A 19,713-nucleotide genomic window follows, 5' to 3' on the forward strand; every position below is an offset into this window, starting at 1 on the left:
AGTAATCTGAATAGCTGCGCTTACCTCTGGGCTTGAGATTTCCCCCTGTGATGGATCTATAAAAGGAAACAAATTATGGACTGCCCACGTTTTGATTTGAATGATAATTTATTTAATGTATTTGGGAATTTGGAGGGAAATAAAAAGTCACTGCCAAGGACATTCACTATCAATGCCTGAATGAAGGCCTTTGCACTCACCATTATGCCGCATGACAGATCTCCACCAAATATGCTTTAGTAACCTTTGTAGTAAGACAAATGAAGAGAAAGCTGCTCAGTTTAAACAGCAACGACAGATTCAAATGTTTGGCATAACTCCTGTTACTCTTAGGAGTATTAATTTTTTTCCATTCAATTCACAGTGTGTTACAGCACTTCCAGTTCCAGTTTGGCACCACTGTTTGGCACAGTCTAGAATTTGGATTTGATATAGATTATAATATTTCTTTTCAAGCAATCGGCATTTGGCAGTGTCTGCACTTGCAAAGCCATTAGGCTGGCTATGCAATACCACAATAAATCCAGCTAGTGATGGAGCTATAATTGAGAAATTTCAGGTAAGTCTCTTGAATCTCTTGGCCTGCTCAATCAACACAACATCTATGAGACAATTACCAAATGGAAAACGGCTTTTCTAATTTACCCAATTTACCCTCGGGGATGAATAAAGTATTCTGATTCCGATTCTCTACTCCCTATATCATTGGAATGTGAAGAAGCTATGATTGAAAATGAGTTAGTTCAGTTGTTACATTTGTCCCTCCTTCCACACCCTCCACCTCGAAAGCTGCTTAACCTGAGCCACTCCCCGAGTGTCAGTCTCTCTCTCTCTCTCTCTCTCTCTCTCTCTCTCTCTCTCTCTCTCTCTCTCTCTCTCTCTCTCTCTCTCTCTCTCTCTCTCTCTCTCTCTCTCTGTTTGTGTGTGAGTGGCGATAGGCGAGCAGAGCCTCACCAGCTGCAACCCATTCCATAATCAAGCCAACCTGCTATAAAAGACCAGCACTGCCTCGTAGCCACTGATCCATCAGTGTATTGCATCCAGCCCTTGCTCGCAAGTTTTCCCCTGCTCCAGATCTCTGCTCTCTCCGGCTCTCTCCACCACCCACGGCCTCTGCCCCCAATCCTCATACTGCTTTGCCTCCAGTCCCTGTTCTTTGGACTTTCACCTGCTCCGGATCGCTGCTCTGCCTGTCCCTCTCCACCGCCCACGGTCTCTGCCCCCGGTCCTGTTTCTCCAGCCCAAGGAAGCCCAGCCTAATTCCCTCCACTGTGTGTTGTCGCCTTAGCTGGCCCCCTGTAATAAACTCTGAAGGCAGTTGGAAGCAAGTTTTGTGTCTGTGCCTGAGTCCTTCCTGAGTGTCCTGTAACATCATTACAATGAAAATTAAAGATAAAACAAAATATTCTCAATATGGGAGCACATACATAGTTATGTGGAATTGGAATAAGAAGTCCCCTGCATAGGCCCTGTGATAGCCTGGCAGCCTGTCCAGGGTGTCTCCCCACCTGCTGCCCAACGATTGCTGGATAGGCTCCAGCATCCCCGTGACCCTGAGAGTAGGATAAGCGGTTTAGATGATGGATGGATGTGGGAGCTTAAAGTTGACCAGATCACAAATGGAAAAGCTGATGCTTCTATGAATGGCCATTGCTTTGATGACTTTTGCTGTTTGTATCTGTGCTCACAATGAGTGCAAATAAGTAAAGCACACGAATAAGACTTTTATGTTGACTCTGAAGCTATCCTTCAGCAAAAAGCATCATCTCATTAGGTGTGTTTTGGGCAACCTGCTCCCTTGCACTTCTGTTCTTCCACTCTGCTCCAGAGGACACTCATAGATTTTTCTTCAAAGACACCTATCATAACGTTCATTCATGTGGCTGCTTTAAAAGTTCAGGTGTCTCTTATATACTTTCAAGTAGATATTGGAGTTGACAGGTTTGCTGGCACATCATAAAAGTGAAAAAACAAAAACCCAACATTCTTTTCTCACTAGGCTTTCATCTAGAACTGCCATAACTGTTCTTAAAAGAGAATTTACATAGATGGAGATTAATCGTTTATACAACACAGTCATGGTTATGCAATACAGTTTCAATTTTGTTTGTTGTAGATGAATAAGTCAATGTGTTCTTCACCTTGGAACAGCTCATTTAGCTTCAGATTTCAGGTGATGTTGTTCATCAGGATATTGGGGGTCTGATGCAAATGTCATTGTGGACACATATTGTGCTCTTTTCTTTACCTGTCTTTACCTTTATTGGGAAATCTTGTACCGCGACATTTGTTGGAAGCCGTAGTCCTGAGTGATCCATTTTACAAGGGAAATGGTGAAAGCTTGAAGAAATTTAATGTGAAAAGATGTCATTTGTGGATCATATAGTAACTTGTGTGGACTCACAGCAACGTTTGAAATGGTGCAGTCTTTGAACGTGTGTTTGTGTTCAAAATGTGCAAAAACTGTCTTTGAACATGATTCTGTCTTTATTCATGTGGTGTAGGTTTAACCCACGCAGGATGAGAACCCTGATAAATGACACTTGTCTGCTCTCTACATAGCTCTTCTTTCTGACTTCAGTGTTCCTTTCACGTAGAGCCCACTCTCATCCAGAGGTCCATTAGTCCAGATCTGAAGGGACCTAATGACTCCTCAGTTGCTTACTGTTGGGCCTTCCCTCAGGAACACATGTTTATACTCTGCGTCCCAATGAGCAGTCTACTTTTAGGATCAGATGTCAGAGAACTGAGGCAAATACCAGCCATGAGCTACCAGCCATGCTGGACCTCTACACCCAGAGGTGCAGGAAGAAAGCCCACGGCTAGTTGGGGACTGCAGCCACCCCAGCCACAAACTGTTCACTCTGTTACCGTCGGGTAAACAGTACCAGAGCACCCAGTCCCGAACCAACAGGCTTAAAGACAGCTTTTTCCCACAAGCCATAAGACTCCTGAACACACAGACTCTGGACTCTTGAGCACACACACACACACACACACACACACACACACACACACACCTCTCCACCCCCCATCTTTCAGTCAGTAAGCACATGCTTCATTTTACTATGCACTGTTCACTTTCAGCCATACCACTCCTGCACTATGTACAGATACATTTACCACATTTATTACAACTAATACATACCTCTGGATATACTTTTCCATTTCCATGTCAAGTGTTAAATTTTAGATTTTAATGTGCGATTTTAGTTTAAGTTCGTCCACACTGTGAATTTTTTGTTTATTTTTAGTTATTGCTGGACTGTAAATACTGTTTTTGTTGATCTTTTGTTAAATGTTTAGTTTTAATTTAATCTATTATGTCATATTCTTTAGCTTTTTTGAGGTTGAACTGATACCTAATAATTTCATTGGCAGCAATGCCTGCCACGCTGTATTGTTGTGCATTTGACAAATAAAAGATCTTGAACTTGAAATACAGGGCAAGTGTGGGGTTTCATAGGTGAGGATGAATTTGACAGAAAATACTGTATTTATTATATCAGTATGTTACACACTTGGAAGAGTGTTGTTTTCTACAGTGCAGTACAGTCTTATTCATTGTAAAGATTACTGCCATTACTCAGATTATAGATTAAAAAAAAAAAACGCCATCAGAACAATATCAGTCGAGTCTGGGAGGAAGGCTAGGACGTGCCTGCTAGCTTACATGTGATCGCCACTCACAAAGGGGAGCGGAGCCGAAACGTGCCACGCGTTCATCAAACGCACCTAAACTGAAGCACCGCCCGTCGCTCGCGTGATCGCCACCAACACGCGTCACGCTCGTTAATCTGGTTAATTTACATACGTAGCACCGCCCAGAGAGGCGGGGCACGAAAAATCCATCGATCCGGAGCCGCGGATGAGGCTAAACGGAAAAACAGCTGAGGAAAAAGTTTGGCGGAGAGAGGGGCTGCGGATCGAGCGACGCACTTCCAGTGACCAGGAGCAGACGCTCGTTTGGATCTTTACCCCGGTTTTTGGATGACGATATGGACGCTTTGAAATCAGCCGGGAGGGCGATTATTCGGAGCCCCAGTATCGCCAAACAGTCGTGGGGTGTTGGCAGGCATAAAAGTAAGTGTTTGACCCTGAGCTGTTCGCCACATGGATTAACGAGAAGGTGCTAGCTAGTTCAAGCTAAGCTAAACCTGGCTAGCATCGACAAGTAGCTAACGTTACGACCGTCGATGTGTTACTCAGTGACCCGTCTTCCCTGCGTCCGCCCAGGCAAAGGCATCGAGCCTTTAACCTACCTGTCTGCCTTGTGGATGCCATCACTTCCAGACGAAGTATAACACTGTGTTTGACGCACCTGCTCGTTTTCTCATCATCTCAGAAAAAAAATAGTCATCAGAAGCGAAATATGAGGGGTAGTTAAGTCAGAAAATGTTTCGTCTTTTGCTTTTGAACTTGACACCCAGCCACCAGCTGCGCCCAAACGTGTGGTGGCCAACTCTCGCTCAGTTGAACCGCTGCGTTTTGCTCAAAGCCCAAAACTGTTTTGACTCCAGCAGAGAGGGGGAGAAAACGTTCTATATGAGATGGTCAATTTTCCACTCAGCTGAACTGAGGTGTAACGGTGTGTGTGTGGTGCGTGGTGGGTTTCCGTGCGACTAAAAGTTTGAAGTCGCACGGAAGTCTTCTCTAATCCACTTGTCTGCCACGTCACTCGTACTTGTAGTGAGATGGTTCCGAAAAAGAAGGTTGGGCGAGAGAGAAATTGATCTGAGGCTTGCATCGTGAATTCCAGTGAGAGAGAGAGAGAGAGGGAGGGAGAGAGAGAGAGAGAATGTGATCGTCTTTCACACTCCATACAAAGCTGGCCACGCTCTGTTGCTAGGCGATACAAAAACGTAGTACGAAGACGAGGGTCTGCAGAAGGAATAATGAATTATCATGCGGTCCTTGAGGTTTTTAGGGAATCTTCCGCTCAACATCTTGCTTGCTTTAAATTGGGACTTCGATCAACTTCAAAAGCCCGTTATGTTTTTTGCATGATACATTCACAAATGGACTTGCTCCGACTGATGACAGCTCTGTAATGTTCATTGTGTGTGTGTGTGTGTGCGCGCGCGCGTGCGCGCTCGCTCGCTCGCATTCGTTCAGGCTAGCATGCTTTTTTAAAAATATATAGACAGCCTAAACTGCCTTGTTGCATTTATGTGTTGTTTGTTTCACAAAGGGATTCCACTATTTAGCCAGGGGACAATAAACACAATAATAGACTTTAAAGCAGTTGGCAGATAACGCCACACGTGCTAGATTATCCAATCTATGCTTTGTTTCACTTTCCCTTGGGCCTTGATGCTTTGCGAGATTCTTCTGGTTGGGTCTGGCTTGGCAGTTGCCACATAGGTCAGTTGCCAGTGCTGAAAGCTGAGGCTGATGCTGAGCCTTTCAGTCATTACAGGTCAAAGCTGAGGCAAAATGAATTCTATTTTGCTTTTACTCGTTTACGCCCCCCCACACGCACACACGCACATTCGCACACTGGACTTGCGTTAGTGTAGGTCAGCATTTCCTCTCTCACCGGCATGGCTTTATTTACAGTGGTGCTTGAAAGTTTGTGAACGCTTTAGAATTTTCTATATTTCTGCATAGATATGACCTAAAACATCATCAGATTTTCGCACAAGTCCTAAAAGTATATAAGGAGAACCCAATTAAACAGATGAGACAAAAATATTATACTTGGTAATTTTTTTATTGAGGAAAATGATCCAATATTACATACTATATGTGAGTGGCAAAAGTATGTGTACCTTTGCTTTCAGTATCTGGTGTGCCCCCCCCCCCTTGTGTGGCAATAACTGCAACTAAACGTTTCTTGTAACTGTTGATCAGTCCTGCACATCGGCTTGGAGGAATTTTAGCCTATTCCTCTGTGCAAGACAGTTTCAACTCTGGGATGTTGGTGGTTTTCCTCACATGAACTGCTCGCTTCAGGTCCACAACATTTTGATTGGATTAAGGTCAGGACTTTGACTTGGCCATTCCAAAACATTAACTTTATTCTTCTTTAACCATTTTTTGGTAGAACAACTTGTGTACTTAGGGTCGTTGTCTTGCTGCATGACCCACGTTCTCTTAAGATTCAGTTCATGGACAGATGTCCTCACATTTTCCTTAAGAATTTGCTGGTATAACTCAGAATTCATTGTTCCATCAATGATAGCAAGCCATCCTGGCCCAGATGCAGCAAAACAGGCCCAAACCACGATACTACCACCACCACCACCATGTTTCAAAAATGGGATAAGGTTCTTATGCTGGTTGCAGTGTTTTCCTTTCTCCAAACAGAACGCTTCTCATTTAAACCAAAAAATTCTATTTTGTTCTCATCCGTCCACAAAACATTTTTCCAATAGCCTTCTGGCTTGTCCACGTGATCTTTAGCAAACTGCAGACAGGCAGCAATGTTCTTTTTGGAGAACAGTGGCTTTCTCCTTGCAACCCTGCCATGCACACCATTGTTGTTCAGTGTTCTCCTGATGGTGGACTCATGAACATTAACATTAGCCAATGTGAGAGAGGCCTTTAGTTGCTTAGAAGTTACCCTGGGTTCCTTTGTGACCTGGCTGACTATTACATGCCTTGCTCTTGGAGTGATCTTGGATGGTCGACCACTCCTGGGGAGGGTAACAGTGGTCTTGAATTTCCTCCATTTGTGCACAATCTGTCTGACTGTGGATTGGTAGAGTCCAAACTCTTTACAGATGGTTTTGTAACCTTTTCCAGCCTGATGAGCATCAACAACGCTTTTTCTGAAGTCCTCAGAAATCTCTTTTGTTCTTGCTATGATACACTTCTACAAATATGTGTTGTGAAGATCAGACTTTGATATATCCCTGTTCTTTAAATAAAACAGGGTGCCCACTCACACCCGGTTGTCATCCCATTGATTGAAAACACCTGACTCTATTTTTCCCTTCAAATTAACGGCTAATCCTAGAGGTTCACATACTTTTGCCCCTCACAGATATGTAATATTGGATCATTTTCCACAATAAATAAACGACCAAGTGTAATATAATATTTTTGTCTCATTTGTTTAATTGGGTTCTCTTTATCTGCTTTTAGGACTTATGTGAAAATCTGATGATGTTTTAGATCATATTTATGCAGAAATATGGAAAATTCTAAAGGGTTCACAAACTTTCAAGCACCACTGTATTATCCTATGTCGGTTAAGGTTAACAAAACCACAGCTCCTTATTGTTGTGATTGGTGGATTTAATTAAAGGTGCATCATGAGTTCAGAAGAGAAGTGAACTGCTGTGCCATCAGCTGGCAATAGAAGACAACATGTTTCATCTTGCACCAGGAGACTAGCATATCTCTGCTGCAGGGTGAGCTGTGTCTTTGGAGTTGGGTGACGCATGCAGGTATGCGGGAAAATGTGGTAGCTCTTATTATGTATTACAGTGCAATATTTGACTTATCCTATACATTAGCAGTTGAAGACGTTATGGATAGTTTTACACAGACAAAATGATAAACTTACTATAAGACGTAAGTTTTACTATATATCTCCTGTTAGATTCTCTTGCTCCGCATGTATGACTTGGCCTTGTAAATGTAAAAGAAATCTGTTTTATACCTTTCAGTGCAGTTTTACATTTATTAGTGCTGCGTTCTCTATTTTCCTACGGCCACAGTGTGGGGCCATAAGAGGACATGGTGTTTCTAGGTGTCAAGTCCTTTCTAAAAACCATGGAGTAAAACTTGAAACCTTTCATTTCCTCTGCCGTTTAAATTTGCTCAGTCAGCAGGGAGTCTTTTGGTAGCACTGCACTGCCCTCCCTTTACATCTAAGTGGCCCCCCATTTTCAGAGAAAAAATGTGTAAATTTAACCCTTTTTTAGGTCATCAAGGCCCCTTTTTTCTTTCTCCACTACACTAAAAGAATGCAGGAGGCAGAAAATCCCTGTGTGCGTCAAAGGGCCACATTCCCCTCCCACATTGCTGGTCAAAAGGGCCCTATGCTCATTGGGGTTGTCAGCACAGGGATGGCTGGACTGTTTAGCCAGCTGACCCATGCAGATGGGCAATAGGTAATCAATAAGGCTTTTTACACAGCTCTTTCAGGAACGTTGCGCCATTAAGCCACGCCGTTCTAAAAGGTACGAAGATGTAATAGGGGGGTCATTGTTGTTCTGGCGTTAAGCCGGCAGCGGAGGTAGTCACAAAGCCGAATCGACGTCTGTGCAAAAAGGACAGCTGGCAGGACGGGACAGCCAATGCTGTTGAGTTACACGTCGTGACGCCTCTGCTTCCGGAACACCGGCATGCCATGTAAAATCACACACTGGGGTGCGATTATGCTGCCTTCCTTTGGTTCAGTGTAAAAAAACAAAGCCCGTGTAAAGACAAGTTTTCATTATGCCATCATTGTGGAATCTCTGTGTAAAAACCCCTGGTGTGACTCAAGCCATTTGGGCTGCCTGTTATGTCAAACCTGTAAATGTTTTCGTAAATGCTGTTTATATGTTAACAAGGTGAAGAAGTTGGGCTAGGTGGGCTGATTTGCATTTGGTACATTATTTAGATCACACTTCTCTCTGAAGTGACAAGCCTCAGGACTGGTGTTAGATAAAACATTTGTAACTGTTCACCTGAAATGCCATGAAGGGAAGTGTCTGACTCGTCACACCATCTTTTCTAAGGCAGCCGGTTGGGTTACATGTTTTCGCCCAGTATCCTTACCATGGCTTGCTCTGCACCTCTGGCCACTGGCCCTGTTCCTGGCCAGTGCTGTATCCCCAGTACAAAGTCATCCGGAGGGCCTGCTAGGCTGTAATGGAGATTGTTCCCCGCATGATCCCTTTATGGAGTTGTAAAGTCCCCCATGATTTATAGTGCCGTTGGATCTTCTGTATCTCCAGAGCCGCTTCTGTGTATGGAGCCATGTGCATGTTTGCACTTTTTATTGTTTCTCAGAGATGAAGTTTTCTTAATCCCAAGGCAATAATTGCTGGAGACTATTCTGGGGTTGGTTTTTTTTTTTAATGTAAAATTGTTTTCCAGCCCATGGCATCTTTTGGAAGTAAGAGTAAAATGTGTCAGATATTCTTGCAGTGCATCAGTGAACTTATTTACATGCCGCTTTTTTTAAAAATATTTCTAATTCAGAGAAAAACCTTGCTGTTTTAAAATTCATTTATTATTTTCAGTTCAAACTATGCAACTAGCGCAAAAGAAAAAAACCCCATCTAAGACTATCCCAGTCTGTACAGTAAAAGAGTAATGAGGACAAATAGCTGTGTGGAAACCTGTTCACTTCCATGATAACAAATGATTTATTTAATCTCCTTGAACCATATGGCTGCACATATGGTCAGTATAGTTGTTCACACCTCTGAAATCTTATTGTCAGAAGGAGGCCATGTGGACTGAACGAATCCCACCTGATGTTACTAACAGCAAGTTGATGGCCTCCAAATCAGAACTAAGCAAAGAGTGTTTATCAGGCATCCTGGACCAGCCATCTCAGCAGGGCTACATGGTTATGTTATACATATTTTGTCCCCCATCCTGAGAAGGAATTGTCCCATGGCAGCATGCATCATTAAATATTGACCTGTTACTTATTGTCGGTCCCTACCCTGTCTCTATCGTCTGTCCTGTCAGCTAACCTGTAAAGGTTGAGGAATCTGTCCAGGGTGTTTGACAGGCTGATGTGTAGGGAAGTCAAGCTGCTGATAAAGCAGATAGCACCACTCACCCATTCCATCCACACTCACACCCACACATGGAATGCCCTCACAGCACAGATGAGCATGTAATTCAGGTAAGACTTGCTCTTTCTCCATATACGCAACCCTAACCTGGCTTCCTCTGTAAGAGATTTGAGAAGAACTTGTTTTCTTTGATTTCAGTCTCTTGAGTTTCTGCAGTGGGGCTGTATGCAAAAGGGCTTATCAGCCAACATTGTCCCCAGCATCCAAACATGTTCTTTCCTAAGGCCCTGACGGCCACAGCAGTGTGGCCTGGAGCATTGTTAGAGGGCCTCTATCAGGTGTCGAACAGTAGTGAAATCTGAATGAGAGATGAACTCCTAGGAATCTGAGAATGACATGTTCTCCTTTCCTCCACCCCCATCTAGGCATGTAGGGTGTGAAGACTTGTGGCACAGGGGAACACTTGCAGTTGAGAAGGGAATGTATGGAAGGCACATCACTTTTGATGGTGCATTGCAAATTATAACTTGCTTAGGGGAAGGGAAATTCTTCTACCTGTTTCACCTTTTGTTCTTTACACATCATAGATTTTTTTCCATTGCTGTAGACAACAGCTAGTGGACATTTTGTTTGCAGTGGGGCATGAAATAACCATCCTGTAATACAACGCACACAGTTTTGAACCTAGCAAAAACTGAGTCCTTCACCATCCTGTTAAAACGTCTTTGAGCAAGACACCAATATTCTGGCTTTTTGTAAGCTACTAAGATCATCGGCTACTAAGGTCAATGGCTAAAATGTAATTTGACATCACCACCAAAAAAAAAAAAAAGAAAGAAAAAAAGTATACTCTGGCCTCGGTGGGACGTTGGCCATAATCCCTGACTGGTGTGACCACTCGTTTTTCTTCTCTCTTCCAGTGCTCTCATTTTCCTCATTTGTGTGGATTTGACCAACACTGAACTACATGTACTCTGGTGTTAGGACATAGAAGCCAGCAATAAGACGCTTATCCTCTGCAAATCCTTTTCCTTCACCCAACTGGAATTATTTTGGACAGTCACCAAATGAAACACTGATAGCTACACAGTTATGTAATCCTTTATTTGGAACTTGTTTGGAAAACGATGCTGTGTGGGTATGGACATGTAAGAAAACATGTAAGGACATGTGAGAATATGGACATGTAAGAATACCATAAAACTGCAGCCTTTTGGTTTTGAAGATGCAGGCAGAAGAGCATCCTGGTGGTCCAAGGACAGAGAAGGGGAAACGGGGCATTGACCAGCGCTCATAAGAGAACATCATTAACCATTAATCTTACTGACTTTGTATCGACTGCTCCATTAGTGGACTGGCCTGTAGATACATCTTTGTGCAGTCATTCATATCTAAGCTATATGTGTGAATTTCTCTGAGGTACTATGATTTTAGGCTGTGAATGATACCTAAAAAATCCCCTACGGTTTCTCTACAGCAGTTGAAAACTGGATCGATCATTGTGCCCGGCAGGGAAAGACTCTAAGTCACACCATGTTTAGTGGCACACTCCCCCTTTCACTCAGACTCTCTGTCCTCGCTGTACAATGCTCTCTCTCAGGCTTTCTCAAATGACAGCTACTCTTGTTAGGAAATGTTGATGGTGCTAGTCTCTGCCCTACACTAAATCAACATCCTTGTCAGAATAGTTGGGTCAGATGCATGCAATTGTTATATCAGACTGAAATTCGGGGGACCCACACTGTATGAAAACAGTTGTGGAAATGTAGGCCCCTTCCCACTGTAGAGTAGCCCCAGGTTTTAAGTTGCTTTCTCTCTTAACATACATCATTTTGTCTCCTCAGGAACCCCTCAAGGCGTCTTTCTTCATCTGTGCTGGCGGCTTTCTAAATGTGCCCTAAGTATCTTGATTGAAACCTAATAATGCTGGAATTGATCAATTTTTCTTCAAATGTCTCCTCTCTCGTGAGAGAGAAGATGGATTTAAGTCAGCCAAGCCCCTAAATCAGCCTAGTTCCCCATCCCTCCATCAAAAAGCTGCACAGAAAAACGACTCTTTGGTGATTGGTTGTGTTCAGGCTACATCATGCTGACTGCCTACCATTGATTCTTTAGCACATGCTCTCTTACATTTGAATATTTGTGATTTGTCTTGCCAAACTGTTTGGTCAATAGTTAAGGTCCAAACATCTCAGGCTTGTCCTTGACATGAAGCCATTCTCCCCAGATACTCGTTTGCCTCAATTGTGAGACTGTGATTTACACACACGCTCACACATAGACACACAACTTTCCAGTTTCCCTGCCTGCAATGCAGAAATTGTCTCCAACATCTTGAACATTCAGTCGTGAAAGGGTCAAGGGACAGTAGAAAAGGCAGCCAGAGTACACAGCCATTCCCAATGTCCCATAGTGACGCATGTCTCCATCAAAGCATACATTTCAGACCCTATCATTTACCGGATCATGGGCTCCTATTTACTTGTATGACAGCGCCTGTATTTCAGAGTAATGGTGACAGAGATCTCTTCCTGTCTTGTTGAGGAGAAGGTATGCAGGTGGACAGCGGCATGTGTTGCCAGCTCCAGACAATGCTTCACAGCTTGCTATTCTACGGGTGGGATTGCAGGGCTCAAAGGAATGCAGGATTTTGTTCTCTCGGTTGTTCATTCATGGAGCCCCACGCGACTCCAGGCGGGGAGTGCTCGGAGTGCTGCAAAGCTCTTTTCAGCTTCCACAAAGGGGAAATTGTTGGAACAGCAGGCTTGACTCGCCATGGAGAGGCAGGGCAAAACTAATTGAGCTGAAACTATTTTTTTTGTTTTTTGTATTTGTATATAAACTAAGGTGGAGCACAAGCTCCTCACCTACCATTCCCAGCTTAGTCATTCACAAGGCATTTTGGTGAATAACTGCTGTGACCGAAGATTTTGACATATTGGTGGCTTTGCTGAGTTGGTCTGGGAGTCATAAGATCATTCTGAAATGATGTCCAAGAGGCCATTTCCCTAATACTGCTGAAACTGAAAACTCGGTGTGTGTGTGCATGTGCGTGCATGTGTTTACCCTCCAGTGGAAACTACCGAGTCTCATACGCTCGCTCCAAAGTCGATGTAACCTGATCTCCCTTGTCGCCATTAGATGGGTTTTGGGTTAGGGAGGGCAGTATCTCCTTGACAAAGATGAGAAGTGTATTTCCATTTTATGTGTCTTTTTGTCTGCCCCCAACTGTTCGTTTCTTGTTTTTTAGGGAAGTGACTCATCCCAGGCCAAGCGCTAAATAACTACTAGAGAGTTTCTTAAAACACCCCCACAGCTGGGACCGAACTCGATAGAAGTGATAAAAGGGCCAAGCTGTCGGGAAGGCACCGCGGTGATTTGTGTCTTTATTGTCTCTCTTGCAGCATGCATATCTCGCTCACCCTGCAGCTCGGCATATTAACCACACTCCTCTGCCCGCACTCCTAGCGTAGTGGAGCGCTCATGCTGTTTCCACAGTGATTAAAGACTGTTGTGCGTCCCACATTTCTAATTGTCCATTAGATTGGCTATGCGATCCCTCCCATGACTATTTGCAGTTGGTGTGTGTGCTCGCACCTGTTTGTATCTGCCATGCACGTTTTGCCTTCGACTTCCTGTCCCTTCTGTCTGTACGCCTTTTGTTTTTTTGTCTCACCTCAATCTCAATTTCCACTTCTTACTTTCATCTGCTGATTCTACATCTTTCTCTGTCATTTTCTGTCTCGTCGCCTTTGTTACTTTTTCTTTTTTGAGGCAGTGGGCAGGCTAGGCTAGGGAGAGGGGATTGGTTTGTTTTACATTTTTAGGGTTATTTATTTTGGTTGGATGGGAAAGAAGTTTATTCCGGGTTGGTTTTTAACTCTCACTGGCCTAACTTGTTTAAAACGTCTGCCTCATCTACGCGTTGTGACTGACCAAACTTCAACCACCACAATCTTCTTCTGCTCTAACATTGTACAGGTTAAACTCCCAGATTTGATTGCGCATCTTTTGAGCTACTGTCTTGGCTTCTCCAGGCCTGCTGTTGCATCAGATGGGCCCCGATAGCTTGAGAATTTGGAGCCTGATTAAAGCACTGTGACGTCCCTGCTCAGGAGAACAAGACTTGTTCAGCAACTTTTCCCAAGCTGGAGTATTGTTTAATCACCAAAGGAGTCAGATCAGCCCACCTTGGCCTGACTATTTGCATCTCCCTGGCAGGAGAAAAGATGTGCCGCTGGGCATTTGCATGGACTCTTGGCCACCATAGAGATCTGGAAATAGTGCGCCTGGGTCTGTTGACCTCTGGATAATCATTGTAAACCCTCCAGAAATTGGCTTCTTTCTCTTTTGGATTTCCCCCCTTTTTCTCCCCAATTGTATCTGGCCAATTACCCCACTCTTCCGAGCCGTCCCGGCCGCTGCTCCACCCCCTCTGCCGATCCTGGGAGGGCTGCAGACTACCACATGCCTCCTCTGACACATGTGGAGTCGCCAGCTGCTTTTCACTTGACAGTGTGGAGTTTTGCCAAGGGGGACATAGTATGTGGGAGGATCACGCTATTCCCCCCAGTTCCCCCTCCCCCCAGAACAGGCACCCTGACCTGCCAGAGGAGGTGCTAGTGCAGTGACCAGGACACATACCCACATCCAGCTTCCCACCTGCAGACACGGCCAATTGTGTCTGTAGGGACGCCCGACCAAGCTGAAGGTAACACAGGGATTCGAACTGGCGATCCCCATGTTGGTATGCAACGGTATACACTGCTACGCTATCTGGTTCCCCCTAATTGGCTTCTTTCTATGGTGTTTATTGTTGCATTGTCATATGTCCATATTAAAGCAGTGGCATTGAAAGATGGTGGTGATGAGGAAAGTATAGTATGAGTTAGGCTGTGTGTGCAATTCCTTATAAAAACCTCCAGTCGGTGAATCCAAAGGAAAAAAGAGTTCACCTGCTGAAAGCCATATATACTTAGGGCATTATGATGAGTAAAGAACAACAGGCACGGGGTATGAAATCGACATAACATTTATTTAAATCATTGTTTAAGGAAGTCATTTCAGAGATAGAATTTTTACAGCCACTAAAATAAAGTGACATTACTGAATAAAGGATTTCAACAAGTATGTAAATTGCATGCCCCCATTGGGTCCTGGAATGCTCTGTACAGCCCCACTGATGCCGCTGTATTCTCAGGCTAAGTGCGTCATTGCCCCCCATAATGCAGTCTAATATCATAATTCAGAGGATTTTTTTTGATTCAGAACCCTAAATTTAGCAAAAGCATGGCTCATTATGTTTGCCTGATTAGATTGTTTGAACCAAAACAATGTTGTGGTAATGGGGACAGAGGCCATATAAGGGCATTTTTAAGATTGGACAGAAACTAAGAGTTCAGCTGAGGTTGACTGCTGAAGGAAGGGGTAACGACATGTTTTTTACATTTTTGTTCTTCTCTTTGCCTTCTGGCTTAGCCCTGCTGGCAGTGTGTTGAGACTTGTCTGATCTAACAGCAGCAAGTAAGGACGATGGGAGCAGGCTGCTATCTCAGTCGAAGAGTGGACTTTCACTGGCGTCCTGGTTACAGGCTTTTGTATATGCACACATGGATGCTGGGGGATTAGCTGGGGTGACAGACTAACATGAAAAATCTCAGTGAAGGTCTGCCAAAGGACGTATGCATTAAGACATGCATACATCCATTGGCATAGGTAGGTAACATAGGTACTATGCCCAACATAAGTTGGGCATACGGCTTCACTGCCTGCATCAGATCAGAAACTAAACACTGGTTAAACTTAATTCTCTGTAGTTTAGAAAGCAAAAGTCCTATGGACCTGGACAGTTAAGTTATATTTTCCCTTTCAAAATTGTTAACAGTACTATGAAATTAAAATTATGGCTGAGGATTTCTGACAAAAGAATGGCATTCGGTGCATTAATTCATTTTGAATTCATTATTAGTAGAGCAGTTTCAGAAAGAGTCTTGAGTTTGGCTGCTTTCTTGATTTTTGCCTTACAGGTCTTTGGTTTGTAGTGTCGTGAGACCAGTTCATGAATATTGAATATGGTCTAAGGTCATCTGAATAAATTGAATTGTCATGTGTTTTTTCTGGGGGATTTTCATCCCTCATGGTTCAAGCCTGTTTTGAAATTTTATGATATTCATGGCTAATGAGAGCAAATATGAAAATGTCGCTTTCCTTTCTGTTTCAGTTCTATGGAACAACTTTGTTGTTTATTCATCGTGACACTGTATCAGTGATTCTCTTTATACAGATGAGACATCATCTCAAAGATTCCCAACTGAGGGCTCATCCCCTGTCTCTCCTCCTTTTGACTGTCAGTGAAAGATTTTTTTTGTGCACTGTATTTCTCCATCATGCATATTTTCTTGTGCAGCGTGAGGATCACAGTCGCAGTGTGGTTGAATAGGATGTGGTGTTTGGGTTTGTGTGTGTGCAGAGGTGTGAGCCAGGCTGATCGAAATGGTTTCTCCAGGGGAGTTAGAGGTGGAGGCTCCTGGCCCTCTGAGTATCAGCTAAGCAGCGAGAAGAATAAGGCAGAATGAACACCGCAGGTCCATTATCTACATTATCCCTTTGAAGATCATGGTCCGACCCCACTGAACCCCCACACTCCTTAAACCCACTGATGTTGGTACAGCTGTGGCCCTCTCACCAGCCACATCACACCCACTCCTGTTCCCCTTTCTCTCAGCAAAGACCAATGCTCCAGCATTCCCTCGTTTGCTCATTTATGGGTAGCGGCAGGCAGGCAGCTCTCGCTGACCAACCGGAGCTCCACCAAGCCTTTGAAGTTCCCACTAATCACCACTGCTGCTGCAGAGAGCAGTGATGGGGGGGCGGGGTACTGGGTGAATGTAAATGTGGCCAATATGGAAATGGGTTATTATTATCCATACAAAGCAGTACTCTGGGTATATTGCACTGGTCTTAAAATAGCTTTGCATTATGAGTTGCTCCTTGTGAAAAAAGCCGGGGTTTCCCTTGCTCGGTAAAACTACCACAAAGGAGTGGACGTGTTTCTCAAATTTGTGGATTTGTGAACTTTTCCGTTTGTGGTAGGCCGACCTACAGGTCTCGTCTGCCTCAGCCTGCCCCTCAGTAGTCCCCTCAGAATCTTGAAGGGGAGATTTTTAGGACTCTACCTGCAGGGCAAACAGCTGGTAGGCTAATCCCCTAACGATCTGGCCCCAGTGTACATTTGTATGGACAGATGAAAGTAGGTAAGAAAGAAAGAGGGTCTAGCTGCTGAGCTGATCTGTGCTGGACCACCCCAGGCCTGCCACTACAGCTGTGTCTTGACCTTGTACAGCGTGAGTGACTCTCTTTGAATACTTTGAACTTGTATTCCAAAGCACAGCTGAATTCAGTTTAACTTAAACTGGCTACTCTTTGAGAGGAATTCCACAGTTCAGCCTGTGTGACACATGATAATACTAGTGCAACTGGAAGAGACTGTGAACCAAGATTACTGTTCATTTTTCCCGCCCCCCCCCCATCTAAACTAGCTTGTCAGATAGAAATGGCATTGTAACTCTAGGTTAAGCCTGCATTATCCCTATCATGTTCTTTTTAAGTCATTTCTGTAAATATCCTAAGTGACTATACCTCGTAATGAGCATTTATTGTCCACTTGCTAACTTGATTTAGGCCATGATTCATGTGCAGTGTGGGTTCATGCTGCAGACTATGTTACAGGATGCCATTCAGCCTGGCAGTAATGTAACTACAGGGTCAGGGCAGGAGCACAGCCCAATTTACATAACATATTGAGAAGCTTTAGGCCCTCAACCTCAGTCCTGGGCGTCTCCTGACAGACTCACCCATCAGTTAAGCATGGGTTTAGTTAGGGTTGCATTTAGAGCATTAAACACTATTCCCCCACAGAGATGGTGTGGTCAGGCTGGAGAAGGGAGGAATATGATGGGTTAGCCTCAACTACTCGCTCTGAATAGCTATTTTATCTCATCCTCAAGCCCATGGGTTCTCAAGCTTAATGATGGGGTTTTTCACCAAGTTGGAAAGCACATAAGAAACTGTGGGGACTGTTGTTCGTTGTGAGATGATGGCCAAGGGTAAATGCAAAATGGCAGAATTGCTTTTTCTTGTATATGTCCGTCATCTCTGCTGAGAGACTTCCGTTTATTTATTTTTTTATAGTTAGGAAAGTCACGCTGTTGCACTTTCTAGGTACTTTAACATTGAGTAACCCGAGTGCATTTGTTCAGTCTCAGATGAGAAGCAGCATAACCCCCCAGCTGACATGTTGGTTGCCTTGAAAGCCCCTTCAGTACACTTGCTTGTTTAATTCTCAGACCTTTAAAGCAAAAATCCCTCCTTAACCCATATTCAGCATTAGACGGCACAATCAGTATTTTTAACTTTCACACTTTCTATACCCCAAAGCTACATAACAGTTAACCTGGCAATGTTATTTTATTTCTTTTGTTTTTTTTCTAAATTTATTTCTGATTTTCCCCTTTTTCTCCCAATTTAGTGGCCAATTGCTCCCTATTCTAGTTCAAACACCCACCCTTGTACTGTATTCGTTTGCCAACTGCATCTCTCCGGCCGGCAGTCTCGAAGGAGACGCCTCGCCTCTTCCGTGACAAGGCGAATCCAGGCCGAACCACTGCTTTTTCCGACACACACAGAGACGCATTCATGTGACGAACACAAGCGACTCCGCCCCCTTCCCGAAGATAGCATTGCCAATTATTGCGGCTTCACTGAATCCGGCCATAGTCGGATCGGATGAGACCGAGGCGTGAATCCCGGTTCCCAGTGGGCAACTGCATCCACACAGAGCCGATGCTCAGACCGCTACACCACCGCGGACCCATTTTATTTCTTTTGGATGTTAAGTTCGGAATCAAAATATTTGTCACATAGTCACATGCTGTTTCCCGTTAATTATCTAAGTAGCACCAAGTATGGCCTGTTGATTAAATAAAAATAAAAAAACATATATATTTTTTATCCCCCCCCCCTTTTTTTTTCTTTCTCCCCAATTGTACTTGGCTAATTACCCCACTCTCCCAAGCCGTCCCGGTCACTGCTCCACTCCCTCTGCCAATCTGGGGAGGGCTGCAGACTACCACATGCCTCCTCCGATACATGAGGAGTTGCCAGCCGCTTCTTTTCACCTAACGAGTAAGGAGTTTCACCAGGGGGACGTAGCGCGTGGGAGGATCACACTATTCCCCCCCCATTTCCCCCTCCCCCCGAACAGGTGCCCCGACCGACCAGAGGAGGCGCAAGTGCAGCGACCAGGACACATACCCACATCCGGCTTCCCACCCGCAGACACGGCCAATTGTGTATGTAGGGACGCCCGACCAAGCCGGCGATAACACGGGAATTCGATCCGGCGATCCCCGTGTTGGGAGGCAACGGAGAGAGGAACCATTTTTCAAGGAAGAATCTTGGTCATAGAAAATGAGCCCGGTCTTTATCTACGGTTGAAAATAATAACCACCAAAGCATGCTAAAGCATGAAAGTGAACTTGTGTGGGTTGCACTTTAAATTCTGTTCAAGAAAACACGACTGCGCTTAAGACAGGATCTTCCACTTGCATCACACAGGGGTCGACGGGAAGTGTCACGGTATCATAAAGACCACCCAGGAATTGGCGGATGACTGAAGCCACTGTGTTTTCTGGTGGGCACTCTAATCTGACAAATGGAGTCCCCTGCCCTCTCTCTGCGTCACCACACGGCGATGTCTCTTCATGGAGGGAAGAATTTGTCAACATGTGCTTGAGGCAAATGTCCTCCTTGAGTAGTAGCTCAGCTTGTGTTTAGATGCCTCTCTCATCTAAAGTTGTGGTGTTGTCAGTGTGGTAAAGATGGGTAAAACAGTGATGGATAAAAGTCTGATTTCTACAGTTGTTCTCCATTTGACTGAGGTTTGGCCAATTCGAAGCACTCTGCATCAACACAAATTTTGTGCGACTTTTAAACATGATTTTTTTTTAATGGATTCCCCCCCCCC

At 44.3% G+C, this 19,713-nt stretch overlaps 1 protein-coding gene across 1 annotated transcript in view; it reads left to right on the forward strand.

Moving 5' to 3' along the window:
• Nucleotides 1-3,674: 3,674 nt before the first annotated feature.
• The window catches only part of ldlrap1b (low density lipoprotein receptor adaptor protein 1b), a 37,450-nt gene continuing 21,411 nt past the window's right edge, over nucleotides 3,675-19,713 (forward strand). The window contains exon 1 of the mRNA XM_056295963.1: nucleotides 3,675-4,083. Coding sequence (XP_056151938.1) covers nucleotides 3,999-4,083 — 85 coding nt within the window. The 5' untranslated portion in view covers nucleotides 3,675-3,998. The remainder of the gene's footprint in view (nucleotides 4,084-19,713) is intronic.

The sequence above is a fragment of the Lampris incognitus genome, chromosome 16 (assembly GCF_029633865.1).
Source record: "Lampris incognitus isolate fLamInc1 chromosome 16, fLamInc1.hap2, whole genome shotgun sequence".
Taxonomy (NCBI): Eukaryota; Metazoa; Chordata; class Actinopteri; order Lampriformes; family Lampridae; genus Lampris; species Lampris incognitus.